The sequence below is a fragment of the Parasteatoda tepidariorum genome, chromosome 2 (assembly GCF_982258835.1).
Source record: "Parasteatoda tepidariorum strain Cologne lab strain chromosome 2, Ptep-v5.0, whole genome shotgun sequence".
NCBI lineage: Eukaryota > Metazoa > Arthropoda > Arachnida > Araneae > Theridiidae > Parasteatoda > Parasteatoda tepidariorum.
The window spans coordinates 5,829,713-5,854,572 of NC_141756.1; the positions used below are offsets into that span (position 1 = coordinate 5,829,713).

General features: G+C 34.1%; 1 protein-coding gene across 1 annotated transcript in view; it reads right to left on the minus strand.

Annotated features, from left to right (window-relative positions):
• Positions 1 to 8,108: 8,108 nt before the first annotated feature.
• LOC122272484 (dynein regulatory complex protein 9) overlaps positions 8,109 to 24,860 on the minus strand; it is a 28,234-nt gene continuing 11,482 nt past the window's right edge. The window contains 4 exon segments of the mRNA XM_087155474.1: positions 8,109 to 8,356; positions 10,935 to 11,036; positions 13,273 to 13,404; positions 18,363 to 18,437. Coding sequence (XP_087011600.1) covers positions 8,267 to 8,356; positions 10,935 to 11,036; positions 13,273 to 13,404; positions 18,363 to 18,437 — 399 coding nt within the window. The 3' untranslated portion in view covers positions 8,109 to 8,266.

A 24,860-nucleotide genomic window follows, 5' to 3' on the forward strand; every position in this document is an offset into this window, starting at 1 on the left:
CTTTAGAGCATTTAAATGTAACTATAAGTAAAATTGTAAATAATTTCAAATGATAAAAAAGCAGTATTTATCTTCAAAAAGTTCCTATCTTTTTTTTTTACAGATGCGTGGGGCACTTGACATATAAGAGGAGGCACTGGACATCAAATTTAAGCCTTAATGTGTTAAAATTTTACGTCATAAAGTTTTTTTAAAAAAATTCTGGAAAATTTAAGCTTTTTGTGTACAAATAATATGGTACTGGTCATATTCAGTTGACGCACGACCCCTAAGAGTATGCACATTGTGGAGAGCATCACGTTTGTGCGTCGTATACCTTATAGCGTGAACCGGATGGCCTCTGTGCTCTCTCTTCCACGAGGTTCAGACCGAGGTTCGAATTCATCTAAAAAAGATGGGATTAGACTTTCTCCGAATCGTATCCCATGATTTGGGATAAACTCTAACTTACCTCGTAGTCAGTCTTATCTTCAACTATTTAAGAGCCACGAAAGTGAAATTTTCATGGCTTCTTCCTAACTTTGGTACTTAAGGAAAAAATATTGTAAAATTAAAGAGGGTTGGGGAAATGGGAAAAACGAAAAGCTCGTTACTGTGCGGAAGGCATTTTTCTAATGTTGTTTTAATCCCCATTTTTTTGACTTACTTTTATCATTTGTAATTATATCCTCTGATTTATATAATAAACAGCTCTCTTTTTCTGCTAATTTATTTTGATATTGATGGGTGACGGGAAATTGAATTTGGATAATGATTTTTTTCGCATATAAACACGCCTATAACTTCTCAAGGCCGGGATAGCCTGGTTGGTAGGGCACTAGGCCTATGTCGAAAAGTTGGTGGGTTCGATCCCAGCTGGCCGAAGACTCCCCGTGTAGTAAATGGTGACTGTTGCACGTTAAATCTGTCGAGTCGCAAAGTCCTCCATGCTCCCATAACAAATCAAAACCTTTGGGGGTACTGATCCAGGAGTTTCCTTGTCTTCTAGATTGGTTCAAAGTTACAAGGATACGGAGTTGAGCATTAGTAGTCGTAAACCCAAAATTGGGTTGGCTGTTCAACGACAGGTATGAAATAAAATATAACTTCTCAAAACAATGCTAATAACGTGGAATGCAATACAGATGCTCTTTTACATTTCTCCGGTATATCCTACAATGAAGTTTCTTAAAGGGCCGACCGGCCTGTGTAGGGGGCAGGGAACTGTCCTTGCATCAGAAAGGTTCTGGGTTTGAATCCCGTGCAAGGCATGGATGTTTCTTTCTCTCTATCTGTGTTTCTATGTCCCTTCTCCTTTGTGTGTGAATGTGACCCACCCTATAAACGGGTTGTGGTAACGGGATATCCTCTATAAACGGGATTGGTTCAAAGTTACAAGGATACGGAGTTGAGCATTAGTAGTCGTAAACCCAAAATTGGGTTGGCTGTTCAACGACAGGTATGAAATAAAATATAACTTCTCAAAACAATGCTAATAACGTGGAATGCAATACATATGCTCTTTTACATTTCTCCGGTATATCCTACAATGAAGTTTCTTAAAGGGCCGACCGGCCTGTGTAGGGGGCAGGGAACTGTCCTTGCATCAGAAAGGTTCTGGGTTTGAATCCCGTGCAAGGCATGGATGTTTCTTTCTCTCTATCTGTGTTTCTATGTCCCTTCTCCTTTGTGTGTGAATGTGACCCACCCTATAAACGGGTTGTGGTAGTGCGACGTGGGCGACGCTGCTCCACCGCCATGGCTTCGCCACAGGTGCCCACTAGGTAACGGAAAGAGAGTTAGCAGTTCTGGCACTTTCTGTGTTCCACAATAGTTCCAAGTGGCCGCCATTAAAAAAAAGTTACTTAAAGGTTAATTGCCCCGCAGTGGGTTGATCGTAAAGACACGTTTCCCAGTAGATCACCGAAGTCAAGCATCACTGGCTGCGGTCAGTAAGCGGATGGGTGACCACTTTGATCAGTCTGCGTAGTGATCAAGAGTGCGTGGTATTGATCCTCGTTAAACAATTCTACCTTAAAATGCTCGACTTCGCGAGCAGGTTGTCGGACTAGCAAAGCAGGGAAGTGATCCCTTCTGCAAAGTATCAAAATTGCAATGGCATGTGTTCGGATCATCTTTCCCAGACTATTGCCCGGCATTTAACCACCGGTACACTGGAATCGCAACATGTAAATATGCCATCTGGGGGGAAGACCAGTTCAATGTCTAGAGCAGAGGTCGCCATAGTGGTCTATATAGACCCCAGGGGTCTATTTAACATAAGCGGGGGTCGATCTGAGCCAGGGGGTCGAATGGGGGTCGATCGGAACCGGAAGGGTCGATTGGTCGAAGGATTATCAGTATTTTTCAGATATGTGACAATTAGAAATAAAAGAAGACTTGGAAATATATACAGGTAATCTTCAAAAATTGAGCGATGATTTTAAACTGCGTTTTGTTGATTTGGAAAACACTGAAATCCCTGATTGGATTATTGTGCCATTTCCTGCTCAAATTGAAAACGTGGACATCAATCTGCAAGATGAGCTTGCTGAATTATTATGGAGATTTGAAGTAAAGACGCTTTTTAAAATTTTAACAATAAGCAAATTTTGGACAAATATAAATATAATGCAAAAATATGTAAGATTTTACGAAATAGCTCAGCCATTTATGATAGCATTTCCAAGTTCCTATATGGTTGAAGCCGGTTTCAGTCACGTAAATTCAATCTTAACTAAGAACAGAAATAAATTAAATGTGGAGTTTCGAGGGGATTTAAGATTAAAATTGACCAATTTTGAACCCAATATAACGAACCGTGCAGAAAAAAACATCAGGCACACCCATGTCATTGATTAAGAAGCAATAAATCCGTAGTTACTTTACTTATTATTTCTACTTACTTATAATTACTTATTATTTCATAAATATTAAGGTATTTATATTTCAATATTAATATATTTTTCATAAAACTATTGTTACACTATGTACTATTACTTTAATAAATGTTCAAAATCATAAAATAAATGTACAAACACAGTATCTAATAGAGTTTTATTTTAATTAACAGAAAATTACTTTTATGGGGGTCGATGGAGACTTCGAAAAATTATGTAGGGGTCGATGATCAAAAAAGTTTGGCAACCCCTGGTCTAGAGCCTTCTTTCTTCCCTCTCCTCCTCTGTTTAGATATTTGGGAATGTATTGTAATTTGATCCCTCCCATAATATTTTCCGCATTTATGTTGCCAAAAATATATTTTAAAATTTCCACGATGCTTATTACTTTAAGCACTGTGTTTACTGCAGCTTTGAGTAACATATAGTATCCAAGCTTAAATATTTTAATCGGTTTGAAAATCAAGATTGAAACTAACGAGCTTCCAATTCCTATGACTATCCACACGTTAATAGTAAAAGCATGCTTAATATTTCGACAGATAAAGAGTTCTGCTATGAGCCACCTGTAGCTTATTTCGATCACCAATAAAGATTTTGGTGACCCAGATAGCTATTCTAAAATGCTTCCTCTTTAAATGAATGCTTAAAATTCCTTTCTTAACGTCCCGCAGTGGACTGATCGTTAAGACACGGTTCCCAGCAGATCACCGAAGTCAAGCATCACTGGCTGCGGTCAGTGTGCGGGTGGGTGACCACTTGGATCAGCCTGCGTAACGACCGAGGGTGTGAGGTATTGGTCCTCGTTAAACTGTTCTACCGTAAAGTGCTCGACTTCGCACGCAGGTCGTCGGGCTACCGAAGCGGGGGAGTCATCCCCTCCGCAGGGGATCAAAATTGTGATGGCATGTTTTCGGATCATCCTCAGGGATGTTTTCCAGACCGTCGCCAATAGCCCATTGTGCAGCTCTAGTGCGACGTAAATGAACAACAACAACAACAGCAACAGCAACAATCCGTTCTTAACGATTATTTGTTTATTTATTAAAATCATCTTTAGTTTTCATTTACATAGAAAAATTCAAAAATCAGTATAAACTTTCCCTTCAAATATTAAAAAGGGCAGAAATGATCACTCAACTGGTATTATGCAATGATAGATAGGAAGGGAATTTCAATGCATCCTTCAAAAAATGCGTGGACATGAAGCCGGTTACCAAAATTAGAATGCAGCCCCTCGAAATTTGTCTACAAAATGTCTAAAGGTCGGTTGGGAGGAATTGTGTGTAGCCCGGGTGATTCCTACCACCATTTGCTTATCGTTTTCAAAATATGATAACGTATGCGAGCAAAAGACCATTGTCCTTCTTTCATCACCAATGGAACACTCCCACTGCATCTGATTTCATTTAGGTACCTCCTTGCGTGCACGCGGAAGAAATTTCTTCTACCTCTACACCGCTATCTGATCAACACAAACTCCTTCCACGGTCAGCCAGATGTTTAGCGTTGAAAAAGTTTCCTTTGCTCTCCGCATCTTCATAAGCAATTTTTTTTCTTCTGAAACTTCCTTGTCTTCTACGTTGAATAGTTAAGGTACATGATGTTTATTGCTTCAAAATATCTACGTGAATTAATGTATTAATATTCAAAATAACATTATACTGTATTATTGTTCTATATTATTTCTAATACCTCAAATATTCAGAACAGTTTGCATAACTTTGGTGAAAGAAAAATTTGGTATTGTTCTCTTTGAATAACTCAAGAGGGCTAAAAATAGCAAAGTTACAGTTTCATATCGTCAAAAGCATCTAGTACTCGCGGACTGGAACGAAATGAACTTTCCTCAAGATAAAACGCCTACTGAAAATGTGACCATTAAGATATTGAGCTATGAAGTTTGCACCACGTATTCTTTACTCCTTGTAAACCCGCTTCATTTAACATAAGCTTTATTAATTGCTATCGTAACCCTCGAATACGCCATCTAGGGAGAAGATCGTCTCCCCCCGTTCTCAGTTTTATAGCAATGTACCACGATAATTTTCCTTTCCTTAATATTCTTCGTATTGGCGATCGAAATGGGCTACAGGTGGCGTAGAGCAGAACTCTCTTCCTATGGCAACACTTCGCATGCTTTCACCATTAGCGTGTGGAGAGTCATAGAAGAAAGAAGTACGTTACTTTCTGTTTTGATTTTCACATAGATTAAAATCTCTTAAGTTGGGAAACTATATGGAACTGAAAACTACATTAAACACAGTTCTAAAGAAAAGTATCACGGAAATTTTAAAAAATATTTTTATTAATTAAAAATGAAAAATATTAAGAAAAGGAAAAAATATCGTAGCACATTCCTATACAACTGAAAAGAGGAGGAGATGGAAGGGTGAAGGGATAAAGGCATGCAACCGATCTTCTCTCCAGATGGGGCATTCGAGCTTTGCGATAGCCTATTTAATTGTCACAAATATTTTTTAAAATTTCCATGACGCTTTCTCTGTTTAATGTAGTTCTCAGTTCCATATAGTTTCTTAACTTAAATTTTTTAAATTTATTTGAAAATCAAGAGAGAAACTGGCGTACTTCATTCTGGTATGACTCTTCACACACTAGGGGTGAAAGCGTGCGAAGTGTTGCCATAGGTAGAAAGTTTTGTTCTATGCCACCTGTATAGTCCATTTTGATCACCAAAAGTAAATAACAATTTAGAATTTGAGATGCGTCGTCTTTAAGAGGATATTTTGAAAAACTTCTACTTAACCGGGTTGTTAATTATAACTATAAATAAACGACATGAACTTTTTCGGAAACTAGATGACTCTTAATAAAATTCTGGAAATGGGATGACGACTTATTACAATAAAAAAAAAATTATACATTAATGCACCTCAACGCTTATGCCCAGAGCCGGATTATACCTTTCGTAGGCCCTAGGCACAGCCGTTTTCGTAGGCCCTCCCCTCCTTCCCTCTTTTCAAAATATATGCTAAAATTTTCTTGCATATTTTTTTTGCATTTTTATCAATATGGATTTTAATTTACAAATCTGTTTATCTGCAATACCGACATACTACCGATATTGCAGTTGATATCGATAATACCATTATGATTAGTTCGATCGATAACTATGTAAACACTTCATGTCAACAATACAACAACAAATCAGCAAAGAAAACAGTGAAATTGATAGTGAGATTAATTACAAGAAATATTTATACTACAAATAGCTTCATAGTTTTCATGATACTACTATGATAACTAAGTGAAGGAAATTAACATTGTCAAGAGTAAATCTTTTGAAATTATGAATGCAGAAGGAATTATGAATGCAAATGCAGAAGGAGAAAGATCTTTCTCCAGATTAAAATTGATAAAAAATTATTTGCGTTCAACAATGAATCAAGATCGTTTGGCATCGCTCGCACTTCGACAGCATAATACAAGATTTCGTTGAATCCAAAAATAGCAAAAAAGTAATATATTAGATCATAAGATTCTGTAAAATAATTTATTACCGAAAAATATTATATTTTTATTTGTATCTTCATAATTTTGTGCAAAATACACTTGTTGTTTTTAAAGCTAAATTATTTTTGTCAACAAATTTTTTTCTCCCAAGTTTTTCGTAGGCCCCTGAATTTCGTAGGCCCTAGGCACGTGCCTAGTGTGCCTATAGGTTAATCCGGCCCTGCTTATGCCTATTAAGAGACGAAAATAATCAATATCTAAAGTAATGTGAAGTCAGTTGGAAGAACAAAATGTAATTTCAAAATTATATTAAAAATAAAATTTGCCGAATTTAATTAACAAATTGTTTCTTGTCTTCCAGAATCCGAAAAAAATCACTTTTCTGTAAGAAAAGCTTTCTTGCCAACAAACAGTTACAGTTGTGTGAAATGACGCTTAAAAAAATAAAAATAACTAGTACTTAAAAATTATGTGGCAAATATTTATCAAAAATAGTTATTGGATTAATCAAATTCATTAATAACTGCTGAACTTATCGAGAAGTCGTAATGAAAACATAGTTTCCAGATGACGGCATAGCGCATTTGAGAAGGACATTTTCATGTCAATTCAAAATGTGCTGTATCTTTTTTCATTTAAACATATTATTTAATGTATTTGGAAAACGTTACAAAATATAAACGGACGATTTTATCCTAATAAATGAGGTGCAAGAACGTTGCGTAATCACCATACTTAATATATCCTTAAAATCCTAGTAAAAACTGATGTAAAATGTGTACACATAAGTGGTCGTAAAGTAATACCTAAGTAAGAAAAAGTACTGTAAGTTCCATCGAAGTTTAAAGAATCACGATCTTGAGTTGTCTGGATGGAACAGAGATAAACACAAAAACCAGTATAGGCCTGTTTACACGGTCCAATTTCTTGAATCCGAGAAATTGGACGGATTTCTCTGTCCAAGAAATTGGATGATTCGTTGACACTATCCAAGTTCTTGAATGTCGCTGATTCGTTGAAAGAAAAACTTGCGCCTGCACATTGTTCATATTCTACATTATAAATTAATACTTACATAAGTTTAAAATTACTAAATAAATTCAAATAAAATCATAATGGCGCAAATAAACCTCAACAGATCAATTTATTTGGACTAAAATCTATGAAAACTCACAACAAAATGACATAATTTGCTGCCAGCTTGTTGACGTCACGAAACCTAAGACGCTGATTGGTTAAGGGAGAAAAAACTTGGATGGAAAGTAGAACATGCTCTACTATCGTCCAAGAAGTTGGACCAAGTTCTTGGATGTTTGTTTACACTATCCAAGCTCAAAGCAAAACAAGTTTCCATCAATATCAATCAATCTCTGTCCAAGAAATTGGATCGTCTAAACAGGCCTTATGATTGCCGAAGTAATCTCAAATGTGTTTCAGATCAACATCTTCCAATACCTCTATCAAATAGGTTTTGATGTTTTTAATCCCACTTCCTCCGGAGAGATTCGTTACATTTCGATTGAATTTTTTTCGCCTCACTTAAATAATCATTTGTGAGCTCTAAAGAACTTATAGTTCTGATTTCATTTTTGACAAGAATTCTAAAAATGTACATTTATAATGGCAATCATTAAGAAGTATTCTTTCCCAAAACTTCAACGTTTTTTTTTTTTTTTTTTTTCACTATAATACTAGCGGGGAAAGAAAAAAAATATTTTTCTCCCTTTTTATCAAATTTAATGTTTTTCTCTCGCCATCCTTTCTATATATAAATAATTATTTTTGATTAATAACCAATCAATTAATAAATCGTAATTTTAAAGTTTCCAGATATATTTATTAACGATTCAACGCTAAAATTTTCAGGACTGAAAGTGTTTGATGCAAATTAAAGTTTGCAATCTTGATCAAGCTTATTTTTTCTTCTTTTTCTTTTTCTTCTTCTTCTTTTTATAAGGTCCTAAGTGTTTTCTTACCATAGTTCCACGCCAAAAGGCTTGTATCTAAAATTATTGAAGAAAAAAAAAACGATTGAAAAAGAAAGAAATGAAAAAAAATTAAATTTGGAAAAAAAAATTATGGAAAGAAAGAAATAGTTAATTTATTAATTACCGGTTAAAAATGAGGCAATAAACTGCATGAAAAATAGTTTTGGTAATATTTGTTATTTATTTCAACAAAACACTACTTAGAGACTTGTTGTAAAAAACGCAGATTTTCAAAATCACATTTAAGAATCACCACAATAGATCACTGACTTTCATATGAAGCACTTTGTTAAGACGCATTATTAAAGCAAATTTGTGCTGAATGGAATATTTCTAGCCAGCAAAATGCACACGAAAGAATTAATTAGCACTTCTTAAGTGTGGAAAAGAAAAGGAACGAAAGAGTTTCGATATTTTTTTTATTCTACAACATTTTGAGATTCAAGGCTTTTCATTCTAGAACCAAAACGCGCGACTTTTAATTGCTCCAAAATGAAAACATTTTGGTTTTTTACGTATTTCAAATAATAGCTGCGGTCAGTGTGTGGGTGGGTGACTACTTTGATCAGCCTACAAAGGGACCGAAGGTATGCTGTATCGGTCCTCGTTAAACTGTTCTACCGTGAAGTGCGCGACTTCGCGCGCAGATCGTTGGGCTACCGAAGCAGGGGTGCCATCCCATCTACAGAGGATCAAAACTGTGAAGGCATGTCTTCGGATCATCCTCAGGGATGTTTCCCAGACCGTCGCCCATTGTGCAGCTTTAATGTGACGTAAACAAATAACAACATATTTGAAAACTTTATAAGTATGACGCTCAAGATCAACCATTCTTTATCTGACTATATACATTTTTTAAAAATATGAATACCAAATAATATTGCGACAGGATACGTAGAAGCAGATCCTATACGGGATAAGACACATAGCAATTGCAATTGTCGATGATAACGCGTAAATATAGTGAGAGAACGAAAATATATTTCCCTAAACCGCAAATCGACATTCGTTATAACAGCTTTAATTCACCTGATTGGATGTGCTAAATCAGAACTGATTTAATTAAAATTTCGCATTTTGTCATTCTTTTTAGCTGGTTAGAAGTACGGTATAGCCAAATACCGCACTAAGGTGGCTATTTGGCAATTCGCACTTTTTAACTGGAAACTGAACTATAACTATAACAGCTATAACTTAATAAACAGAGCTGCGAATCTGTAACTGCCTCTGTAAGTTACACATAGCATCACTCTAATTTGAGATTACCAAATAAAAATTAGAGAAATGATGCTTTCCCTATGCTTTTAAGTTAAATTATTTCATCAAAATATAGTGAGGATGTTTTTAGAAAAAATTTGTTTTTTAAATATTTGCAAAGACATTAAAATATATTATTATAAAATTGCAAAAAAATAGTAATAATAATAATAATGTAACAGCTTAATAGCTTGTTTTATTGGAACAATATTTTGAAAATTGATTTTATTTAACATTTATCGTAAGAAAAATGAAAAAAACATTTTTAGTTTACAGATGATCTTGATTTAATCAATCTTAATAAAAGAATAATGCAAATTCTTTTATGAAGATTTTATAAAAAGTTATTAATAACATACTATTTACTACAAAAACAAAAGCTATTTTAAAAATGTTATCTGCCTTTAAAGTAATAATTTCTTACAAACATCGAAATTATTCATATTTTTAAAATTTTAAAGTTATCGGAAGTACATTAGGGTTAAAATAAATATATTTGCAATTGATATAGAATGGGAAAATATGTAAATGAAAGAATTTTTATGAAGGGTTTATGAAATGAAGGACTTATGGCACTAGTTTTAAATTTTAAATGATATTTATCCATCTGAAGTCAAATCTGAATCTACAAAAATATTTGATTTCATATAAGTTAGATCTAATTTTATCTCTTTATCCAAACCTGTATATCATTATGAATTAACTAAAGATCAAATTTCCGAAATATTTCTTTCAGTTTTAGTAATGACATCCGCGAAATTTTTAGGAAGATCCGTTTTTTTTTTTTGAAACTGAGAAGAGCTGTATCCATGTTAAACTTGATGAACGATACTTTACCGAAAACGTAAGAAAAATATCAGAGTACAGCTGTTGGGCGATTGTCGAGAGCGCTCCTTCAGCGCCAATTGTATTTGTCGCCAACTCTATCTTATCCGGTGTAGGATCTGCTTTTTCGCCGACAGCGTACCGTAATTCCTGAATATTGATTACAAAGAAAAACTCTTTAAAAAAAATGGATTAATTTTTCAACACTTGTTATACTTTCGTTAACAAATGGCTCAAAATATTTGCAGCTTGATATATAAAAATAATTAATGAATAAACAGCTGATGATTTTCAGTGTTAAATCTGTTAAAATAGGCGCAAAAATCAGCATATCTAACAACACGTTGCCTTTTGATATGATTACTCATCAAGCAGGCCTAACAGATAAAGTCCTAGTTGGCCATCTGTTGTTACGTTTCGTCCTATTTTGCCCAAATCTTCAAGTAAATTAGACGCAAGGTTAACTAAATAAAATAAAGAAGAAAGAAATATAAAGAAAAACTTATAATACAATTATAACAGCTTTAGTTCTTCTTTCTTCTTCCAAGCGCATCTGCCGCTTTATTTCTTTCTCTCTGCGGTCCGTTTCAATAACTTCTTTTCGAATTGCAATCTTCAAAATATGAATAAACATTTCATTGCACTTTTAGATTACAAAAAGTAAAAATGGGGTTGACAAATTAATGAAAAAGAAGATAAAATGACTTTTGCCAAGAAAGTTAAGGATTTCGTAGTCACGTTAGAGCTTTCGAAAATCGTAACAGTTTTAGTTGTCATGATTAGGCCGGAAAAAATGACTTTAATCATTGAAGGTCTTGTTATTAAGAAACAACGACACACCATTCAAAAGGACAAAAAAAAAAAAAAAAAAGCATCGAAAATCGTAAAAATGCAATCAGTTATAGAGTCATGATAGAAGCGGGAAAAAATTACTTTAATGGATGTTCTTATTATATTGTGAAACAACGAAAAACCCTAAAAAGGACAAAAAGCGAAAGAGGGGAAAAATTGTGAAAAATTTTCTTATGAAATTATAAAGTGTGATGGATATTTTTTCATTTAGTAATAATTTACATTTAAAAATAAAAATTTTAAATCATGTTTTCTTTTTTTAACTTGTCACTTTATGGCTGCTTGCTGCCTTTTCGTCATTCATCTAGAAAAATTTAGTCATTATACAATCTTCCTCATTCTAAAAACTTATAAAATTGAAGTAAATTATGTATAATGCTAATAGTAGTATAATGCTAGTATTATACTACTAAGTGTATTACTGCTAAATACTAGTAAATAAGTATATAATAGTAGTAGTATAATGCCAGTAAGAAATCCCTGAGTCGTTATAGCCTAGTTCAGGGGTGGCGAACCTTTATACACCAACGTGCCAATTTTTCTAAAAAATTGTTTAATGAGGTCATAGACATGCCTTCAAATAATTTTGACTTTGTGATTATTCAGAAAATAATAATGCTAAATACTATCAATTCAAAACTCTTTATTTACATTGAAAAAAAATACATTTTGCCATGTCTTAAAACAACTTAAAGTTACATCCGTGTGACTTCTGTTGTTGCAGATTAGATGACAAATAACTTATATTAAGTTGTAAGATGTTAGTTTAAGCAGGACTGTTATTTTTTTTGCTAGTTATTTATTTTTAGCTCGTTTTTTATGGTTATTAATTGTTTTTTTTAGCATTAATTGTTAATTTTTTTATTAATAATTGTTTACTATTTTGTTTGTTTTTGTAAATTTTAATTTAATTGTTACATATGCTTCATAGTGTAATAACATTTGTACAATAACAATTCATAGTGTAATAACAATTGTGATCGGTGGCGTGCCCAAAATATTGTATCTCGTGCCAAAAATGGCACGCGTGCCATTGGTTCGCCATCCCTGGCCTAGTTGGTAGGGCATTGGGCTCATGTCCACGAGGTTGTGAGTTCGATTCCCGCCGGCCGAAGACTCCCCGCGTAGTAAATAGCGACTAGTGCTCGTTAAATCTGTCGGATCACAAGGTCCTTCAAGTTTCCATAACTAATCATACTTCTGGAGGCACTGAATTGGAGACGGATCGTTCTCTGGTTCAGGTAAAAATTACGATCTGAATGAATGAATCGCCCTATGAAACGATCGTCACGCGTGTGTGGCGGAAGTCGTATTCTTGGCCATAGATGGCACCACTAAAAAACAAGAAACGCACCCTCTGCCTTAAAATCGCTTGGTTTCACCCAACAGGGTTGCTGGTATCGACAAATCGCATTAGAAACAACACCAACAACAAGAAATCCCTTCTTTAAGATACTACTTTAACGCTTAGAGATTTACCCGCTTAGAGTATCATAGTTACAAACATATTTTCTTTAACAGAATGAATGTAGCGGTGGTGATCAATGCCTTCTCCTGCTTTAATTTCGTCATCACTTTTTAAAATTTTTAAGATTCGTGAAAATGGTTCCGTGATAGTAGAGATCGTTGTAGAATCTTGACCAATAGGGTAAAGGAAATCACCGAGGCCGAAATCATTGTGGAATTAATGTGGAATTGTGGAATAGTGTGTAATCATTGTGGATTAAACTTAAATTAGATATTTTTTTCAGTAAGAGTATTTTGTAGCAATCTGAGTCGTAGAGTTGAGTTTATATTTAAATTGAAAAATAACTATTTTTAATTTTTTATGTATTCGAAAACTTCGAAATTATGCAGGATATCAAATTTTAAATTTATTGTTTTTGCCACTAAATAACGACGATGTTAATTTTTTTTTAAAGGATTAATGATAAGTCAAATTTTGATAAATGTGTAAAACGGAAACTGTTTTTCCTCTCTCTATTGTTTGCACTTACCTCTTTCGAAACTTTCTCCATTTTTCTCAAATTAAGTTTCCTGTACTTCTTCAAAATAGCTATTTCTCTCTCCGATGTTTACCAGTCGTCGAACGTTTTGCGCAATAACTTGTCTAAATCAGTTGTAATTGCCTGTAAATGAAGGAATTCCTACATTCGTTATGCGATATTTTTCGCGAAATAAAATATAGTTAAACGCACCAACCACTTCGCGAAATTTACGTAGTCTCTGTATAATTCCTAATAATAGCAAAAAGGCAATGTATTGATATTTTAATAAATCAGATTTAAAATAATTTTGTCCACCCTTACAGATAAAAAATTTAAATAGATATATCAAAGATCACATAGATTATTCATCACTTTCTTAAGTTCTGATAAAAATTTCATTAAAAAGTATCTTTTATTAAAAAAATTTCTGCCTTAGATTTTTACCACCGGAAAAATTATTTCGTTAATATTATAAAAGTTGGAAGGTATAGTTATTTTATTTTATAACCGTCGGTGAACAGCCGACCTAATTTTGAGTTTACGACTATTAATGTTCTACTCCATAGTCTTAAAATTTTGAAGTTTGCCTTCGTGGATGACTTTTTGATGGAACTAACCCGTATTTGCCTTATATATGGAGAAAAAACTCCCATGGTTAGCCTGGCGGCAAGGGGACTCCATCTCACGCAGTGGCGTAGCGAGGGGTGGGCAAGGGGGGGCATCATGCCCCGGGCGCTACTCACAAAGGGGCGCCAAATGGTTCGCAAAACAAAAAATTGCTGGATAATTTTTTTTTATTATAATTGATTTCTGGAAAATATATTTTAAATTAGTGCCAGTGTAATATAATAAATGTTAATTCATAAATATTATTCATAATATTTAATTCATATTATATTAAATTCATATTAAATGTATTTCAATATTTAATTCACGTCCTTGTCATCGCGCTCTGCTTAGAATAAAAATGAAATGTTATTAAATGTTGTATATAAGTTTAATGTCAGCATAAATTATATTGTTTATTTCACTATGTTATTATCTTTCAAGTTCAAAGCATTCGTGGTAAGTAATAAATCAAATAAGATTACTTACTACATCTATTCGACGATTCTATTATTAAGTGAATAGAGTATGAAAATATTTATTAACAGGAAAATTTGTTGTTCTCATATTTGTCACCACAAATGAATTCATTCATCTTCTGGCGTCCCGCAGAGGACTGATCGTTAAGACACGGTTCCCAGCAGATCACCGATGTCAAGCATCACTGGCTGCGGTCAGTGTGCGGGTGGGTGATCCACTTGGGTCAGTCTGCGCAGGGACCGAGGGTGTGCGGTATTGGTCCTCGTTAAACTGTGCTACCGTAAAGTGCTCGACTTCGCGTGCAGGTCGTTGGGCTACCGAAGCGGGGGTGCCACCCCCTCCACAGAGAATCAAAATTGTGATGGCATGTCTTCGGATCATCCTCAGGGATGTTTCCCAGACCGTCGCCAATAGCCCATTGTGCAGCTCTAGTGCGACGTAAATGAACTACAACAACAACATCATCTTCTGGCATCTACAGTTCGAAATCAACTAATAAACGATATCAAACGAAATAAATATTATGGACTTTTGTTTGATTCAACTCCTGATATCTCTCATCGAGAACAAATGTCCCAAGTCACTAGGTATGTAGATGCTGATTTTATCAATAAGAAAGTTTCCATCGAAGAATCTTTTTTGAGTTTTATTGAAATACATGCTAAAGATGCAGCCTCGATCGAAAATACAATTTTCGAGGAATTAAATTACGATGAAATTTCATTAACAAACTGCAGATCACAATGTTGCGATAATGCTGCCGTGATGGCAGGTCACACATCTGGAACGCGATGGAGCTCCACCGGAGCGGTTATCGTTATCATCTATGGGCTATAGAATATAAAAGAACTAATAGAAAAATTAGCAGAGCACACTACCACTACAAGTGACAACAGAAGTGAAGCTACAATTCTGTTGTAAAATATACTAACCTTTAGTTTTGTAACTTTAGTTCATTTCTGGTACGAAATCTTAAGAAGGATTGATCGTGTGCAGCTCAGATTACAAGATCCTAGAATGAATTTTAGAGAAGTGTTCCATGATCTTGAATCATTGGCGACTGAACTAGCCGAAATTTGAGACGACCTCTGTAAGGAGGCAATAGAAAAAGCAGTCTCTTTGTGAAAAATGGGATATGGATACAACAATACGTGCCTGGAGAATTGGCTATGGTGGTCATTCAGCAGAAAGTGAAATTTCCCCGCGTTATGGAAGGAAAGCACTTTTGATCGTCTCCATCAAGAAATGTGTAAACGATTAAGTGACTTTAATTTCAAATTTGGATTTCTACAAGACGTTGAAAATTTATTAAACAAGGATAATGTTGATAACGACATTGAAAAAAAATTGTAAAAATCCGGGTGAATTTTATAATACAGATTTCAATGTAATAGAACTTTTTATCAAAATATATGACAGCAAAATGTTACTCCGCAGTAGAAAAGAAATTAAACATAAAACTCCATTAGAATTTCTTACTTTTATAATCAATCTCGCATGGAGAAGATGTTTTTCCAAATCTGAGAACGGCATTTCAAATACTCCTGACTATCTCAGTACCAATTGCTAGCTGCGAACGTTCATTCAGCAAATTAAAATTAATTTTGACAGATCGCCTAAGTGACCTAGCATTTCTTCATCAAAAACACGGAAAATTTAGACATAGTAATTAGTTTTATTAATGTATTATAATCATATGATTATTAAATATATGTATCTCCTTAGAGATAATAAATATTTACTTTTTTATTGTTTTAAAACTGCGTGTTTCTAAAATATTTCTTTATAAATATGTAAAATAAATAATAGATATCTTTTGAACTAATTCTAGATGATCATATACATTTCAAAATCTAGTCTTGTTCTCTCAACTACATTTTTTGTCTCAAATTTAAAGCCTAGCTTGAGTCTATGACTTTATTTATTTTACTTTGTTTATTTATCTATTTGCGAGTATATTTTACGTATAATATTATATGGTTTTCGAATGGGAGGGGGGGGGGCGCTAAAAGGGTATTGTACCCCGGGCGCGAGTTAAGCTCGCTACGCCACTGATCTCACGATCCCTCTACCATTGTGGATATTCTAAGTTAGCACTGCTGTCGGGGGCCGGTTTTATAACAACATTTTATGATGTTTGTCATGGTGTGATGGCGCTGTCATCAAGGTAGATGTTGTAAATAAAGATATGAAGAGTTCACACGTAGCGGCTGAAAAGTTAAGACGTTCTTTTGGTATATGAGTCTAATTATTGTTTGGACAGTGAGATATCACACTGCTTGATATTAAAAAATTTACGCCTTGTTTGATCTCCTTCTAGAAAAGGTTTACTTTTTCTTTCAGAAGCTAAGGAAGTTCTATTGTCCTTGGGGGAATGAAGGCCACCCAGTTAGCATATAAAATGAAGGCGGCCGATGCGTATTGTTAACCAAATTGCCTCCAAAAAGTCATTTATCGCGGAATCGTAAATCCTTAACATCTGTGAATTATTTTTCTCTCTGTCACACTAAAAAAAAAAAAATTTAAGATAAAATGTTCTAACCAGATTTTTGTATTTGCATGAAAAGCAATTCATAAAATGCTTTGAATCATAATGATTGATACTGTTAAAGAAAAAAACAAACAAATTCGTTCTTACCATTAGTTTCTTTCTTTTTTTTTTTTTTTAAGAATATATCTTTTTCTGGTGAGAAAACCTTTTATTAATTTAGATTAAATAACTTTTTGTATTCATTTTTATTCGTATTATATTTCTTATAATGCATATTACCCATCATGCTATTGATGGAAAATATAACAAAATTACTTATATCCCAAGTAGATATTTCTATTATAACCGATGCTTTTATTTTAAAAACAATTAGTTTTGAAACTTCGAATTGAAAAAAAGTATTGCGTCAGAAGTTATACATTGGGGAAGTGACGACGAAGAAATAAGTATGCCTGCCTATACATAAAGAGTTATCAGAACAATAAGAAGATAACAATCCCTCGGTAACATTGTTTATCACGTTCGTGACGTAATCGCCTCATTGTGATAAATTTAGCTAAGTCATCCCGAAGACGTGATTCTGATTTAGTGTAGAATTTAATGTTGTACATTGCGGGAGGGGGGGGGGAGCAACAAAGAAGAAAATTAAACATTCGGAACAACTATTGATGTAATAATCGGATTTTCACTAACTAAGACTGAGCCTTAATGGTCCGAGGAGTTAATCTTAAATGCGTTAATTAATTAGTGCAGACGATATTTGATCATGTCTGATTTCGTAACTTAAAATATCGTCTGCACCAATTAATTAACGTATTTAAGGTTATCGTCTGTACTAATTAATAAAAAAAACATACTTTCTCTGAATAAACATACATTTTTTCGTCGAATTCGAATTCTTAACCCTCAATATATGAGATGCAGCCGCAATTTGAAAAATAAGGGTCCCAATAGTTTGATCAGGTAATTGGTCGAAAGCTTAGACCCCTTAATGTTTACTTATGCGTGTTTCGCCATATGTGGAAAACTTTTTAAACGAATTGAAAAATGTTTGGACACAAATATAAAATTTGATTATTTAAAGATAATGCAATGCAAAAAATCATTTTTCTTAATATTTGAATTTTATTTTTCTAACTTTATTTATTATTCCTTTTGTTTTCAAATAAAAAAAATGTCGGGAGGGGTTTGTCATTTAATTATTTCTGCTTAGTTAGGGGCAGGAGAAGTATGAGAAGTGCTTATGTCCGGCCCTAAAGTCCTCTTATTATCAATTTTTCTTAGAAGACAAAAAATAAATAACAGATAATTTTCTGTGATGGGGGTTTGTAATCTGCTAATTTTTGCTGACAAGAAGGAGGGGAACCCACAAAAACTTGCTTACGTTATAGTTGAATGGTCCCAAATAGAAGAATATTCAAACAATTAATTACTGTTGAATGCAGGAATAACATCCGTCAATTAATGAGAAGAAGGAGAGATAACGCAACTAGTTAAAATTAAGTTAACGCTGTGCTCTTACTTGAAACTTCAGTAACCAAAAAGATATATTTTGAAAATCCGTAACAGCCTGTATCTTGACCTCGCTTTCATACCCCTAAAATTTAAGAAATAACAATGGATAATATTTCATTTGGATTCATTATATCTGCGAATTTGTAGTGAAAAAGAAAATTTTGATAGCCTATAATTCTATATATCAATAATTCTAATAAATTAGATTAGGTCGGATAATTTAATAAATTACAACACTTTTGTTCACCACTACACTACTAAAGGAAAGATCAACCCCTTCGCATGTCAGTAAAACTGCATCATTGAAATTAAATTCGTCGCTACTTACGCGTTTCTTTAAATCCCGCGATTATCTTTGTATTTCTGAATATTACTAAGAGATGGCTCAAGTAGTCCCACTTTCGTTAATTCTCGCAGTACGATTCCCCGCCTTGAACTGAAATCAAAATCATTTTGTACGTTCTGTAATTTCGCTTTTATTTGTGTTACATGTCAACATATTTATGGTATGTAAGGTAGGAAAATTATTTTCCAAAATAGTTTTTACCTAATTTTGCTAATTCTTTTATGCAGATATTTATCTTAAACACCTTAAAGCAACAGAGTGAATAAATATATAATCACAGTACATTTTTTTAAGATTAAACTTGGGTGCATTGTAAGGAAAACGGAGCTCAATGGATTAGACATCACATATCTCATCACCAATAGGTCAAGCAAAAAACTGCTTGTCGACAAAAATATTTTGAGTTTTCGAATTTAGGGGAGAACATATATTAATGTTTATCCATAAAAAAGGCCTTTTTTTTAGTCGGAAATTCAAAAAAAAAAAAAAAAATTTAACAGAGAATTGGTTGAAAGTTGGTAGACAGGGATGCTCGCTCTCTGCAAAATGCTTTTTAAAATAATACAGAATTCAATACTGAATTAATACTGAAGTAATACTGAATTTTGTTTAATTCTGAAAGCACTTTAATAGCCTCAGGACGAAATAATTGGTTTTCAAGTAGCTTTTTACATAAAATACATTTGTATAAAATTTTACGTAAATGTTTAAAATAAAATGGTGGGCAAAATCAATTTCTTAAAATTTACTAAATGAAGACTTCTATTTTAACACAATTTTCCTACCATTGGAAAACTGTTTTTGATTAGTTAGCATTCTACGTTCTGTTAAAAGTTTTATCGAAATTTCGTTTTAAGAAATTTCGGCTTTGTCATTGGCAAAAAACCTCAGAAGTAGGGGAGGGGTACTCTTCTGCGACTATATATATATATATATATATATATATATATATATATATATATATATATAAATTTTCTTCTTCTTCGATCAAATATATTTTTTAATTTTATTTTATTCGATTCAAGCTATAAGCACAACTTCCAATATTTTACATCTTCGCGATTTTTGTTAACTGTTTTATTATTGTTTTTGTATCTCGGGATCTTTTTGGCTATTGGTTTGAAATGAATCAGTGCGAGCCAATATTTTTTAGTGTTTTTTATTTAAACTTAACGAAAGGACAACAAACAAAAGACTGAAGAGAAAAGCTATGAATCCTTACAGATGCGCACACTGCGCCATCTATCGCAAGGTAAAAATTTAATTTAATGGAAGGAAGATGTAACATCCTCCAACCGCAAAAGGTTAAAGTTTAAAATTATCAAAAATATTAAATAAAAGTTAAAGTATAATACAAAATTGAAGTTAAAGCTTAACAGGTTTGACTGTAGATCTCAGAGTTTTACCTGCAATGCTTGTTGTTTCTAAACGAAACAATCGTTGAAATGGTCGAATTATTTCGCCATTTTGAGTCTTAACCTTCGCAACTCGGGAAACACCATCACGTCCTTTATAAATTTCAATTACTTTGGCTAGAGGCCAATCAACACGTTTTTTATTATCTGAACTGATTAGAACCATATCTCCCACTTCAAGTGGGGATTGATGAGAGTGTCTGGATTGCTTAAGGAGCGAAATATATTCTTTATAGAAACGTGTTTTTAGTTTTTGCTTAATGGAGTGAAGGTGTTTCGCGCGTTTGCGAAGATTCTGCATATCATTCTGATCGAGATCATCAACACAAAATTCAGTCTGATCCTGTAAAAAGAGAGAAGGAGTTAATGGCACTAGATCTGATGGTTCCTCGGAGAGGTAAGTAAGAGGTCTACTATTAAGTAGAGCTTCACATTCACACACAACGGTGTACAGTTCTTCGTAGTTAAGACACGCTTTTCCTAAATTGCGTCTCAACAATTCCTTCAACATTCTTACCACCCTCTCCCACCAACCCCCCCACCAAGCAGCGGTAGGTGGGTTGAAATGCCAGGAGATTTTTTTCAAATCTGAGTGAGCAATGATGACATTCCAGTCTATACTTTTCAGTTCGTTGTTTGCACCAACAAAGTTTGTGCCATTATCCGAATAGATTGATTTTACTCGACCTCGACGTGAAATGAATCGTCTCAATGCGAGAAGAAAACTTTGCGTGGAGATGTCCGAAACAAGTTCGAAATGTACCGCACGGCACACGTGAAGATTGCAATCCAAACTTTGTCACGATTTCGCAGAACCAAAGGGCCAGCTAAATCAACTCCAGTTGTTTCGAACACTGCTGATATTCGCACACGTTCTTCTGGAAGAGGAGCAAACATCGTCGTAGCAGATTTGGATTTAAATCTTTGGCAAATTACACATTTGGAAACAACTGATCGAACGGTTTTTCTTGATCGCAAAATCCAGTACTTTTCACGAAGGGTTGTGACAAGTGTTTGTACACCTACATGGCTGTAGGTCCGATGAGTCTCTTCGATGAGTTTGAAAACTAGTTCATTCCTGTCTGGCAACAGGATAGGACGTCTGAAAAAATCACCATCACCAGTCGAGATAAGTTTTGTCTCAACTCTTAGAAGACCACTAGAGTCGCGGTAAATGATGAAATTGGGAGGTATCAGTCGACGATTTTTCCCAAATGAGTCATTTTGTATGAAAAGGAGTATATCGAGCTCAGATTTGGTGAGCTCTTCTTCTTTTAAGTTTCCATTCAAGAGGGATTCATTCTGTTTATTTACTACTGATTTAGCATTGAAGATAAATCGTTTAACATAGGCCAAAATTCGAACGATTGTAGAAAATTTCGAAATTCGCTTAGTCCATTCGAAAAAATTAGGCTCGGAATTACCTAACGAAAGATTCGTCGAAACTGTAGGTTTTTTCTCCAAGGTAGCAAGTTCTAAAGCGTCTGAGAAATCAGCATTGTGAGTATTTGGCCAAGAGTCTCGATTTTTTAACCATGTGGGACCCTCCCACCAACGAAGACTGAAAAGAGTTTGTGCGTTACACCCACGAGAAGCGATGTCCGCTGCATTCATTTGAGATGGGATATAACACCAATGTTCTTTAGATGAGTTCAAGTGAATTTCTTGTATTCGGTTGTTCACAAAAGTTTTCCATGTTCCGGGATTTTTGATCCAACAAAGAACCACTTTAGAGTCAGTCCAATAGAAGGTTTCGATATCAGAAATGTTTAATGATGTCTTGACTGTCTGAACAAGACGAGTACCTATCAGTGCAGCTAAAAGTTCTAATTTTGGAATAGACATTTCAGTTTTGATTTTGGTGATGGGATCCTTTTTTAGAGGAGCGACACGTGATTTTGCCTGCACTAATTTAATTTGAACTTCTTTTTCGCATTCAATTCGCAAAAATACGCACGCCGCGAAGGCTTTCCCACTAGCGTCACTAAACATGTGAATCGTAGTAGTTGATTTATTAATTAATCCTCCAAAATAACGCGGAATTTGAATTAATTTCAAAAATCCTAAGCTGGATAGCCAGTTTTTAAATTCCTCCACTATTTCAGATGGAAGTTTATGATCCCATCCCAGCTTATCATTTTTCCATGCTCTTTGCATTAGAACCTTTGGAATGAGCGTCACGGGTGCGGTAAAACCGATTGGGTCAAATATTTTTTGGGAAATCGACAAAAGTTGCCGTTTTGTACATTTGTTATGTACTTCAGTTGTGACGCTGCTAATATCACATGCTATTGTATCTAAATTGGGTTGCCATAAAAGTCCGAGAACAGGAGAATATCCATATTCTTTTAAATCTAGATTTTGTTTTTCACCCTGTGAGGAGGAAACCCAACCCGTAAGCTCAAACCCTGCTTGAGACATAATTTGACAAGCTGTCTTTGAAAATCGCTCTAATTCCAATTTGTTTTCAACGCTTGTCACTACATTGTCAACGTAAAATGCATCTTTCAATTTCACAGCGATATCATTTTCAGTTTCCTTCATTTTATCCAAATGGTGATAAATTGTTGCCATGAGCAAAAACGGACTCGATGTAAGGCCGAATACCACTCTGCAATGTTTGTATATCTTAATTTTGCGTTTTTCAAAATCTTCCCACCAAAGAAAGCGAAGAAAATCTCTATCAGAAGGGGACACGCTTATTTGAAGGAATGCTTTGCGGATGTCGGAAATGACGCCAATTTTTTCTTTGCGAAACTTATTTAGAACGAAAGGAATCAATTCAATATAATTTGGACCTGTAGCTAAACATTGATTTAAGGAAACAGAATTTTCGTCTTTCGAGGAAGCATCAAATACAGGCCGTATTTTAGTTGTTAAACTAGACTCTCTATAAACAGCTCTGTGAGGAAGATATCGGCATTTTATATCAGATAAATTTTTTATATTTGTATTACTAGACACTTGTTCTATGATTCCCATTTGTTCCCATTCCTTAAAAATTTTGTCATATGAATCAAATTTTCCCGAAGAGATGAGCTTCAAAGTCATGGAGTTTAAACGTTTCTCCGATTGATATCGCAAATCACATTATTCCGGATGGCCTTCAACCCATGGAAGATTAACTTCATATCTACCATCACGAAATTTAACAGTTTTTTCGAAAAAAGATAAAGTTTCAATATCAATTTCTGTTTTTGTTTTATTTTCTACGGGATCTCTAATACCAAGAATATCTAATGACCAAAGGTCGCAAATTTTGCTAGCGCTATGTAGCGAAATTATGGGCATAACATGAGTAGAACTATTTTTATAGGATGCTGGTTTCCCCATTACTACCCACCCTAGGTATGTTTGGACAGCAGTTAACCCATTTGGTTGCTGGCTGATAAAACCAGTCAAAAATGTTCCTAAATAATCAGCGCCAATAAGAACTGATATGTTCGAATTATCGTTTTCACTATCGGACAAGTAAATTCCATTATTAGTGAAGTATTCTACATCAGATTTTCTTATTTTAGGAATCATACCTCAAATAGTTTCTTTATCTAATAATACAGCTTTACACGAAAAATTTCCTCGAATTTCCTGAAGCTCACACTTAAAGGCTGAATGTTTTATTTTTTCCGTTTCAATACCGCCAAATAAACTGTGTGTCAGAAATTCAGAATGATCAGTATTTAAGTTTAAATATTCTGCAACATCACGAGTTATATACGATCTTTGCGAAGCTGAGTCGCATAAACAACGAACAACTTTTGTTTTCGAAGGCCCTAATACTCTTATTTGAAGAGTTTGTAATAAAATATCTCCCGAACCGGATGAGCTATTACTGACGACGTTATTAGTTTCGGTTTTGTTCAAAGAAGAAAAAGTTTTTTCCTCCTCTTTGCATAAATTAGGACACAAAATAGGAAAGTGTTTTTTGGAGCAAATTACACACCGGACACTCATTCCACATTTATCCGCACGACAATTAATTCTAAGACACGCCAAACATGCTTTCATTTTTATTACTTTTTCTTTTCTTTCTTGAAGTGTCATTTTTTGAGCAGTAAAACAATCACAACTCCTGTGAGTGCCCTTTTGGCAAAATAAACAAAATACATTTGTTTTGCGTTTATCATTTTTTATTTGATTAAACAAAGTTGAAGCCGTCGCGCCTGGCGCCGAGATCATGTTTTGATTATTTTCTGTTTTTAATTTCCCCGTTCTATTTTTATCCGTGGTACAAAAATTTTTCGCAATACGAATCCTTTCTGAACCGATCACTTCGTTCCGAAGGAATTGCATTAGTAATTCAAGGTCGTGTATGTTTGCATTTGTTGAACGAGAAGTAGAATTTCTTTCTCTTTCCCACGCAATTAAAATATGCTCTGGAATTGACGCTTCGACTAACGGATAAAGCATGCACGCGTATTTTTCTTTAGTAACACCTAAATTTTCTAAGCAGCGCAATTGAGTATCTAATTGATCTACTAAATTAATGAAAGGCATGTTTTGGGATTGATTTAAAATTAGTTTTAATAATTCGCGTACATATAACTCGATTAGCATTTTATCATCCGCAAAACGTGATTTTAGATTTTTAATAACAGTTTTATATTCACTTTTAGAAACTTGATAAGACTGAACAAAATCGAAAGCTTTACCTTTTGTTGTTTGCATCAGGTAGGCGAATTTTACGTCGTCCTCTATTTTAGGATCCTCATCGATTTTTTGGAACATAGCCCAAAATGCGAAC